Genomic DNA, 10,890 nt, shown 5'->3' with positions numbered 1-10,890 from the left:
ATTTTTATTTGCTTCAGTATATACTTTTAATAACGCTGCAATTCCCAGGGGGGGGGGGGTCCGGAACCCCGACCCCCCTCTAGATCCACGCGCAGATATTTCAGATTTTGAAAGATTCTGTATATTCGATAAAGTTCTCTGGAAATGTAAGATTGATCTTTGTTTGTTACCTCCGTGTTTTTTCATCATAAAAATAAAACTAGACTCAAAGACAGAGAGAAAATGATAATGATAAAAACTCAGTTTAATATATATATATATATTATATATATTATATATTTCAGTTTACTTTCAATTTTATGAAGTTCTCTTTTTAGAAATGAATATTAAATTGGCACTCAGAAAAAACATTGCTAATTTTTGGCTGTTTTAAGGTTGTCACCCTTTTCAAGATGGAAAATATGTTTTTCCTTCTTTAGATATTAGCTGGGTGTACGCAATATCAATGACTTAAATCGTTTAAAAAGTCTTTCATACAAATTAATTCAAAATCTCTTGGATCAGAGTGACCGATTTTTTTTTAAAATAAGCACTTTGTTCATGATTTTTAAAATCACATTTTAAAATTCTGCCAGTGTTTATAGTCAGATTTTCAATGTGCCTTTTCAGTGTCGTTACTATTAGACCATCCATTTTATTTGTCTCAGCACACAGTAAACATCACAAAAAATCGTGCGAATTATGATCATCATACGACCGTTATAATTGTAAAGGGATCACGATTTGTTAACAGGTATGACATCAAGATTTCAATTTGATTGGTTGCACAATTTCCTCTCATGTGATTAAATATTTAAATGATTTTTTTTAAACGCAAAACACCGCGTTTTAAATTATTTTGGGAAAAGAAATGGTAAAAGCAAGAAACATCATACTGACAGTATCTATCATGGTAATTATCACTGTGACAAATATTGCAAGATTAACACCACGGATAACGAATATGTCAGGTAACGGTCATATTGGTATCAAAGTGTATTTCATAAAATATAAGTAGTTTACGTTCTAATATATATATATATATATATATATATATATATATATATATATATATATATATATATATATATATATATATATATATATATATATATATATATATATCTTTAAAAATTAATGTTAATCAAAATACAATCTTTAAGAGCAACGTGATCTTAATTTGAAATCTTCAATATAATTGGCATAAATATCACATTAATATATGGTTTCCTAATCCTATTGTCGCACACAATTTCAATTTTTTTTCCTCAGATATTTATTTATGAAATACATGTACATAAAATAGAAACTTTGATTATACATTTTTATCAGTTCTATGCTTTCTGAGAAACCCCGTTTTAAAAGTATTCAACCTTTTCTATTGTAACCCCCCCCCCCCCCAAAAAAGAGAACATATTTTTGATTTTTTTCCTTAGGATTTTTAAAATCCAGAAAAAGCTTACATATTTAACTGGTTGTAAGATTTTATGTTCCATACTCTTTCAGTCATATGATTATATCCTCACCGTATGAATAATAGAAAGACCTAGCACGACACAAAAGATGAAAACTAGAAGTACCTGTTTCAATATGGCTTACATAAGATGTATTGAATGCGGTGCTTTCTCTTGTAATAGATTGTGTTATTACATGTATGTTTTATTAACAATTTAGCCTTTTTTTTCAATTTATTTATTTACTTATCCGCCATTTTTATTTCATCTTATTCAGAGGTTCTTTCTTCATTAAAAATCTGAAGATCTTCTAAAATCAGGTAAACAAGAGGACGAAAGTCCTCCCTCTACCAAATAACTTTTGTTCATATGACAATTTGTGTCTTTTTATGTCATGCCTAACACAGTGAAAATGGAGCTTCATTACACTTGTGAGAATGAGAGAGAATCAGCCACGGGAAGGAAAAATAATGGTAATGAAATTTTGAAAAGTATTTATGAATAAACATTTCTCGAAAAATTATAAAAATCATGGCTATTCATACAAAGATGCCATACCATAAATGATTTACATAAAGTCAGGTATTTTACATAAAGGCAGTTTCCCTTTTCCATTATAAAAACGTTCCCTCTTCTGCTACAACTGTTGAATTAAGCATTATATTCTAATCACTTTCATTTTAGAACTACTTTTCTAAAATATCTCTTATCTTTTTATTCTTTATTAGACAGTAATGTTTCCATGACGCTCGTGCTTGGTTATATGAGGGGCGGATCATCTTTAACTGGTGACATAATTCGTTATAACCACGGAGAATTTTACATTTTTGAACCCCTACACGGACTGATCGAACTAGCAATCAAAAAAGATATACCAGTTAGATTTCTGAACGGAACATCAAGACGGTAGGATGTAATATCTAATTTACATAGTGACATTTGTTATGATGTCATAGAGATGATGTAGTTAACATGACATCGACATTTAGGTTACAAACTCATCAGAGAAATTACCTGAATATTCTCTATATTGACACTAAGTGGCATTTTAAATCTTTATTTGAAATATCCATCACCATATTATGACGATGATAATTAACATTCAACAATTTAGTGTCTATCTTTATTAGCATATTTGGTCATTAAAGAACTGCAAAGTTGAAATAATCTTCTTCCATCCATTTATTTTTTTTTGTAGACTGACTCTAACCGATACGACTGTTACTGATATGATGGTTGACTTGTTATACAACTGGTTTACATGCAATCTCTGTGAAATAGATTTACTCAGTTTGTCCAATGAATTTATTCATATCTTCACACCAGAACACGATGCATATTATAACTGCATACAGAACTCTCGGCAAAGAACTCCACTAAATGAATACGTAACCAAATGTTTACCATATTTACAAGAGAAATGTATCAAAGCGAAAACAAGGACCTTGAAGACAATTCGGTTTCCTATGACCGCTGTGGAGACCTTGCTTAAGCGGCTACCATCTTTAAAAGTGGTACATTTAGTCCGTGATCCAAGGGCTATTTTACAATCACAACTGGTGACAAAATTAGCAAGTGTGGTAAATTTTGATAAATATTCAATGAGTTTTTGTAACAGAATGAGTGAAAATATTCAGTATGAAAAACAGTTGTTGGTAAATTATCCTCATCGAATTCGAAGACTTGTATATGAAAATCTCGCTATCAACCCAAGAGATGTAACCAAACGTTTATATGACTTCTTGTTTGCAATTTTCGATGAAAATGTTGAGAAATATGTCAAATCTTTAACATCTGGACCAATTGTACCTTGTGAATATTGTACAAAGAGAGGAAATTCAACTGTCAATGCATTCAGATGGATGAAGAAAATTCCAGCAAAGTATTGTCGTCTTATTGACAAAAATTGTATTGATATCTATAGAGAGGTTGGATATAAGGAAATGTCATCTACTGAACTGAATAGCAAGGATAGATCATGGTACCCAAATAAGTATCAAACAAATTTAACATTATAGAACACAGTATTGCATTAATACAACGTTTTTGTTGAATGCACATAAAGCAGACCACAGATTGTTTTCAGATGACGGGAGTTTTTAGAATTAAAAAAAAAGAACGTTTTCGACTTTCAGCAGAAATTTTTCAACTGATTAGCTAGAAAACAAGGTATCATTCTTTTGTTAGATATAGAAACATTGCCATAAGTATATTAATTAGGGTTGCCAATGGAAATTTAAGGATAACAAACAGTAACCAAGCTCAACAATCCAATTAATTAAAAATTAAAAAATCGAAGACGGACCCTTAAAAACATTGTAGATCGGATCAGGTGCCATTAAGAATTAAATCCTCTGTCGCCCGTTTCGTTTTATTTTGATCAGGGAATCTAAGTAATCGGTAGACAAAATTTTATATGAAAATAATGGCGTAATAATTCGCCTTGAAAACATTAGTTAACATTCCACCTGACAACGGGTTATATTTACAAATAAATTGCAACAACAAAGAATGTGCGAAGAGTTGATTTTAAACGCAATTATTGATAGTTTACCCTTGTAACATGAATTATTTTTCAGTACCCTGACTCGATTTAGAAATTTATCGTACGCTGAACATGCTCTATCAGATCAAATCAACCATAGGACATAACCCATTTGCAGGTGATAATGGTAAATTGCTACATCCACAAGGAACGTTGACGATAGAAGAGTTGATATGATTATATTTATCATGAAGATTAGTTGTTAGTTTGCCATCAATGAATCTCTCTAATAAACATCCAAATCTGAAACAGATATGTCAGATTCTTTGTATTTTATTTCGAGTTCCGTGAGATGTATGAAAGTAACGTATGAATGAAAATCAAAAGCTCAAAAGGGAAAGAATCAACATTTCTCCTCTTTATGCTACCAAACATTTGGGCGTGCTCTGTTGAAACCACTCTGTTTAATTTTTTATCTTTCAATGCGTCTTGGGGCCCCATCTTGGGGCAATCAGTACACAAAATGCAAAGCTTTTACCAGTCAAATAACAAAGTTACAAACCTGAAAATTACAAAGGCCACAGTGAGGATTCTATGGATTTTTCCCCTAAGATGGCGGCCAAGGGACATAACTTTTGAAAAGTGTGGATTCAACAAGATCAGGTTTGTTTTTAAAGCAATAAACTCTTTATAGAATAATTATAATTAATATTTCTGTACTTTTGGCACAAACTGTTCTTCTATTATTAAATATTATAATGATATATTATCATTTTTAATTTTTCAAATCGAAAATATTAGGTGGACATTCCACATATTTTGTGTCTCTTGCTGCTGATTTTACTGCCATGGATATAGAGTTCCCATTATCCTCTATCATATAAACCCTATACGGGTCAAATGCTGCTTCTTTAGCATTCTCCAAAGTTCTGTGTAGCCCTGAATCTGTAATCTCAAAAGGTACCATTATATTAACACTTATTCCATCATTATGCAAATTCACTATTTGTTGTTTTATGCGTAATATATCAGTTTTTGCCCAATTTCCATTTGTGAATAGATAACAAATTTTTCTTGCATTGGGTCTGCTGCCTGTTGAACTTCTGTTAAACAATTCGTCTTGCAAACGCGATAGAGCGAAAGCTGTGTTTCCTTTCTTGTCTTCGATGGAGACTGTGTACAATTTAGCCTTAGTGTCTGGAATTGATCTTTGATGAAAGTCGAACTGTATTTGAGTATCATTGCTATACGTCATCATTGCCACGCTAACATTTGTATTCGTTGTGTCAAAGGAATCAAACAGTTTTTCGACCACTTTCAGCGAATGGAGGGAGTTTTCCACCAGTGGACTCGAGTCTTTCGAAGTATCGAAGAGGATAACAACATCAGTCACAGAGGAACTATTGCAATCTGAAGAAAAGTTCAAACAAGAGTGTTACGTGCCAGCAAATCCCAACTTATCCCAACAAAACGCGTTTTAAAACCATTAACAAACAAGACTTGTCCCAACAATTCTTAAGGTCCAGAATCCCCTCAAAAGATGAATATGAAAACGTAATACGGTAGCTTTCCCTAAAATCATCAAATAAGTTTACCTGTACAACCGTAGTCCGTTGCATCTTTTAACATCGCGAACAAGAGATCGTCGTTATCAGGGGCAAACGTGTACGAAGGGTCCGTAGAGAGTTGCACTAGTTCTTCATGACCAATATCTTCACCGACACCTACCACAAAGATCTTGAATCCTAAATATGTGGCTTTCAGGATCTGTGCTCTTTGAATAGCTTGGGCCCGATCTGTTGACAGTCCGTCAGTTAAAAGTACTACATAGTGACTGATGTTAGATAGCAGACGAGCGCCATTTGCTGGATTTAGGATTTCCTGAAATCGTTAAGAAAGGATACATATGGAGTTAGTATTATATAAATATTGTATGGCCGTAGGAACCGGTGGGCACGGAGGGCCGTGCCCCCTCTCAAAAATTTTACCGATATATAGAATACCATAGAAAATATAGCTACTACATGCTTGTGCCCGTTCAATAATAAGGCCCAATGACCTTTTTTTTTTGCTTGTCAAGGAATTAGTAGTTGAGTTGATAGTGCCCACTCAACTGAAAATGTATGCCTGTGCCCCTCAAAGTGAAATTGCTTCCTACGGGCCTGTATTGCACGCAGTTGAGAGTAATATTGAAAATTTTCAATAAAAGAAAACCAATGTCAACATATGCGCAGTTTAGTAGAGGGGTGAAAATGTTTAATGTTACCCTCAATGAAATGCAATAGGCCCTATTGCTTTATATTGAATGTTTAATAGATAACGGTGAACCGTGTGCGCATAAATTTTACGCAGTCAAAATTTTTTTGAAATACAGTATCACCCATCGTCAAGCAATGTCGACTGTTGCTACGTTCTATTACGCTGGAGGGCGTAGATTTTTAAATACAAATATTTCTCGACGAATCAGTTTCAACTAATTTACAAGAAATTATAAAATCAAATTTTATTCCCTAGAAGGCTGCCGTATTTTAATCAATCTTGTTTAAATGCACACCATATTACTTAATATGATTATTCACATAATGACAAAATGAAGAAATATAGTCAAAAATGCTTTTGTACATATTTTCATTAAACGGTAGATACCTGTGAAATAAACGAAAGTGCATCTGATGTTTTAGTCGCTCCCCTTTCATTCCTTATGAAAGAAACTGCATCAAGGAGACTTGAATTACTCCGATAAGCTGTGAAATTAAAGACCAGTTCTGGTTTGGAAGCAAAAGACACGAGGGACACTTGAAAGTCGTAAGATCCTATGGGAACATGTTTTATGAATTTGGTCATGTAAGCAATGGATCTATTCATGGCCTCACTTTGACTCCATGACGTATCAACTAAGAACATGACGTCAACAGGACCTGGTCTGCAATCTGTAAGCCATAAATGCAAAGGAAAACAACTTTTAAATAATAAGCCAAGAAAGTTGAAACTGTATCGCCTCAGGCACTTTACCTGTTTCACAATGAACTCCTTCGTATCTCTCACTACAGACGCACTTATAGCTGTTGATTCTATCCTCAATGCAGTCGTTCCCGTACATACAGGGGAAGCTCAAACACTCGTCAATATCTAGAAAAATAAAATGTTTGTACTGAAAAAAATATTTATTCAGGATTTTGATTTCTGATCTAAGTTTTCACAATCTGTGATCAGTATACATGTATATGTATAGATATTACATCAGTTTCTATTTCTGATCCCCTCACCTATCTCACAGTTGGTCCCTGTCCAGCCAGGTAAACACGTGCACGTGTACTTGCTTATACCATCGTGGCACGTCCCTCCGTTTTGACAAGGGTTGCTGTCACATTCGTTTATGTCTATAACCACATAAATCATAAAAACATATCGAAAAAGTTACAAATTTCATGTATTAAGACGGTCTACAATAATCAGCCTTACCAACACAAGCATGCGCGAAGTGCGCTGGACAGGGGGTGGTCAACATACAGAACTGGCCTGGTGCACAAGGTGTTGTCAAGGTTGCACACCTCTGTTCTCTTGTATATTCTTGTTGTTCCTTAAAATAAACGCATTTAAATACCTGTAAATAACTTTCTCTTGGATATCAAAATTGATATCTCTAGAGGAAAGCAGGCACTACAGATATCTGGTATGATCAGAAACAACAAATTATTCAACGAATATTTTTACACTCTTGAAAGGTGGCAGTTTTGAAGAATTGTTATAAGAGAATCATGTGATTGTCTCCCTATGGATAAACACGTATCACCTTAAATAATGTTTAATATATTATTTTGACCCATGTGTTAAGTGCCATAGGCCTGGCAATTATCAACCAATGATGACGCGATTTCTATATATAGAGTTGTTCTGACCATTTATAAGTAACCCCCCCCCCCCAAAAAAAAAGAGAAAGAGGGAGGAAAAAAAGAAACGGTGGTGGTTCAAGCTTTTATACTACTTATGTATTTTACCTATTTTTTTTATTTATCTTAGAGCCGAAAAACTTAAGTTTTATATATACCCTAGTCATTCGACAACTTGTGGTCCTGTGTATAAAGTTTAACAGAATTCAGCAAAAGAATTTCAATAAAAGCATATTTTAGAACTTAAAGACACGAGTCATGTTATATATTTCCCGGATGTTGGAACAAAGATAATCTAGAATCATTTTTTTCCAGCGCTGTCCACGGTCGGGTATTCGGTTTTTTTCTTTCTTTAAAACTGAATTCACTTTATAAACCTGTTACCTGTGAATAAATGTTAGAGCGGTAATTTTTTTTTTATTGCATTTTGCCCTGACTGAGATTTCAGGGATTAATTAAAACACATGCTTATCTTTTTTATGCGCAATATTAAAATGCATTGCCATGATTGTTGGTGAATGAAGAAAATCATGAGTTTACTCCTCCCGCTATTCTTGAAAAAATGCTTAAATTTTTATTTTTTTTTTTCTGGAACAGTCCAAAAATCTGGGTCGGTAAATTGGGATTATTTTCCAGGGAATTTACCTGATTTTATTTAATAGCATGTTTAAATTTTATTATTTACCCAGGTGCGGATCCAGGATATTTTGGGTTTGGGGTGGGGTTGGGTCCACCCCAGTCAAAAAAAATCCAACCCAGAAATTTGTTGAAAATCCAAAAAAAAAAAAAAAAAAAAAAAAAAATCCTTTACCTAACGTGAAAACTGATTTCGTGGTGTATATGTGGTGGTGGTGGTGGTGGGGTGGGGTGATGAGTCGTTTCCAGCACTTCTTAAGCTTAATATGCATTAATCTTCCTCCCAACTTAAGAGGGGTTCACGATTTTAAGGGGGGGGGGGTTCAAAGGTCATTTTTGAGTTATTTTCCTATGTACATTTAATACCACCGCAAGTTCCGGGGAGTGAAGTCCGGACCCCCCCCCCCCCCCCCCCAATCGACACCACTCTAGATCCGTGCCTGTTACCTGTTAAAAAATGCGTGTGAACATTATTTCACTTTACACATTACAAACAAAGATACTTTGCTGAGTATAGCAAAGCCTCTACCAAGCCTTATTCTGACTATTCCTCGAAAAATATTAACTGCTGTAAATGATAAACTTCAGACGTACTGCGCTACAGCATATTCTAGAAGTGTTGTAAAAAAAAAAACTCCAAAGAACTTTAAGTAAATTTAAATTTCCAAATTTAAGTTTTCCAAAGTCTGTAATTTCAAAACGCACGACTTAATTTTCTACACTTTATACAACCGTTCCTCACAATAAATTAAAACTAGGCTTTTTTGATATCGTAGACAACTGCATGCTTCTTCAAGAAAAACGGAAATCAGAAATTGTCATACATTGTGATTGGTCATCAACGATTTTATTTTGTTAAAAACCACTCATATTCTACATACAATCACTCTGATGTTGATAATGAAAAGAATGCAGGAGTTCCTCATTGACAACATCTTTGTAGTCTTCGGAGACCAGGACAAACTGTTGGAATTCTAATGGTCTGAAATTATGCTCCTTTAATAGCTGATCTGTTTTTTAAAATTATCATTATTTTTCATTGAAGCAGAATTTATTCAAAAAATTCTACATAAGAAAACACTTTAAAGCCTTTAAAACCACATTCAGAAATATCAACGACGTTTTATCAATTAACGATAGTTACTTTCATTCAGAGGTCGACTCAATATAACCCAGTGAACTCGAAATAGAAAAAAAAACACCACAGAGTCTGCTACATTTGTTTCATACATGTATTTGGATCTTTTAATGACTATAGACGATAAGGTCATCATATTGTATGACAAACGAGTTTTTCCATCGTCAGCTTTCCTTATTTATGTAGTAATAATTGACATTTTAGAGTAACGCAGGCACCACAGATATCTTGTATGACCAGAAACAACTTATAATTTCAACGAATGTTTTTGCGTTCTTGAAACATTGTAGTTTTGAAGAATCATTATAAGAGAATCATGTAAACTGTACGGGTATCACTTTGTTCATGTGTGAGCTTTTGTACAAAAGAACATTTCTATATATTCATTTCGACAAAAATGTAACAGCACATTATATTTTCTTGCTCTTATTTGATATAGTACTCTAATCCTTTGAAAAAATACTCTTTATCTAAGTCTTACTTGACAATAGGGTATGTGAAGTTCACACCAAGTTTCATATCCCGGTAATAGCTGTGTACAGTAGGCTGGGTCCGGAGACGCGGTAGAACTCAGAGCAGTATGTCCAGCATGTCTTTTGTGTAGGAATGATTTGGCCTCATGCTCGGATACTTCCGGGTAGTATAGGGAATGCTGATGGTCTCCGTGACCAAACACTGATGAAGTTAATTAGAAATTATTTTAAAAAAAAGAAAGAAAAAAAGAAAAGAAAAAAATCTTCAGAAAAAAGTAAATATTAGTAATAGGTACATGTACTTACCTAAGGAAATAAAAGCGCAAACCAAAATCAATGTCAGCATTGTAAAAAAAATATGTTCCACTGCATTGCAGTGTCTTATCTATATGTATAAAACACAATCCCGGAAGCAAAGTTCAGTGTGTGTGTGAAATAATAGGTTTAAAAGGAACCAATCGCCCTTCCGAAGTTATCAGCCAAATTGTTTAAGCTCTTTTAAAAAATCTTCTTTTTAAAGGCCTTATTCCATTTTATTTTTACTTTATCGATTCATTGTATGGATAGTTCAGTGCAGGATCGATAAACGAATTTCGTGCATTTAAAATACCTATGGCCACGTGTATGATAAAAAGAAAGCGTAAATTCATATAAGGTTAAGCTTAGATCTGTATGATAATAAAAAACAATAATATGAGCGTACACCCCCCCCCCCCCCGGATTTAGAGTTCTCTGAATTTCCACCTAATTCCACAAATCATTTTAAAAAGGGTACCTTTTAAAGTGATTTTATCCAATCTATATAATTCTATCATATAGAGTTCCTTTCAGTATG

At 33.6% G+C, this 10,890-nt stretch overlaps 2 protein-coding genes across 2 annotated transcripts; one reads left to right on the top strand and one right to left on the bottom strand.

Annotated features, from left to right (window-relative positions):
* Window positions 1–1,852: 1,852 nt before the first annotated feature.
* LOC133206339 (carbohydrate sulfotransferase 2-like) lies at window positions 1,853–3,509 on the top strand. Its single transcript, XM_061342293.1, has 3 exons — window positions 1,853–1,906; window positions 2,162–2,339; window positions 2,632–3,509. Exons 2-3 carry the CDS (start codon window positions 2,176–2,178, stop codon window positions 3,449–3,451), a joined length of 984 nt encoding a protein of 327 aa, XP_061198277.1. The 5' UTR covers window positions 1,853–1,906; window positions 2,162–2,175; the 3' UTR covers window positions 3,452–3,509.
* Window positions 3,510–4,671: 1,162 nt separating this feature from the next.
* On the bottom strand, window positions 4,672–10,422 carry LOC133205393 (collagen alpha-5(VI) chain-like). Its single transcript, XM_061341196.1, has 8 exons — window positions 10,362–10,422; window positions 10,064–10,257; window positions 7,381–7,498; window positions 7,185–7,298; window positions 6,931–7,047; window positions 6,565–6,848; window positions 5,514–5,799; window positions 4,672–5,328 (listed from the first exon to the last, which is right to left on the bottom strand). Exons 1-8 carry the CDS (start codon window positions 10,399–10,401, stop codon window positions 4,694–4,696), a joined length of 1,788 nt encoding a protein of 595 aa, XP_061197180.1. The 5' UTR covers window positions 10,402–10,422; the 3' UTR covers window positions 4,672–4,693.
* Between the last annotated feature and the right edge of the window lie 468 nt (window positions 10,423–10,890).

The sequence above is a fragment of the Saccostrea echinata genome, unplaced genomic scaffold, assembly GCF_033153115.1.
Source record: "Saccostrea echinata isolate AGI-Se365-2 ecotype Australia unplaced genomic scaffold, CSIRO_AGI_Sech_v1 ptg000054l, whole genome shotgun sequence".
Classification (NCBI taxonomy): Eukaryota; Metazoa; Mollusca; class Bivalvia; order Ostreida; family Ostreidae; genus Saccostrea; species Saccostrea echinata.
Note: the sequence above shows the minus strand (reverse complement) of the source record. Positions and strands in the feature narration are given on the sequence as shown.

Bases quoted from the DNA above. Each gene is read 5' to 3' on its own strand.
- LOC133206339 (XM_061342293.1), top strand. From the start codon at position 2,176: ATGACGCTCGTGCTTGGTTATATGAGGGGCGGATCATCTTTAACTGGT. The intron at 2,340-2,631 runs GTAGGATGTAAT...TTTTTTTTGTAG, and splicing joins CTGAACGGAACATCAAGACG to ACTGACTCTAACCGATACGA.
- LOC133205393 (XM_061341196.1), bottom strand. From the start codon at position 10,401: ATGCTGACATTGATTTTGGTTTGCGCTTTTATTTCCTTAG. The intron at 6,849-6,930 runs GTAAAGTGCCTG...TATGGCTTACAG, and splicing joins AGGAGTTCATTGTGAAACAG to ATTGCAGACCAGGTCCTGTT. The intron at 5,329-5,513 runs GTAAACTTATTT...ACTTTTCTTCAG, and splicing joins AACGGACTACGGTTGTACAG to ATTGCAATAGTTCCTCTGTG.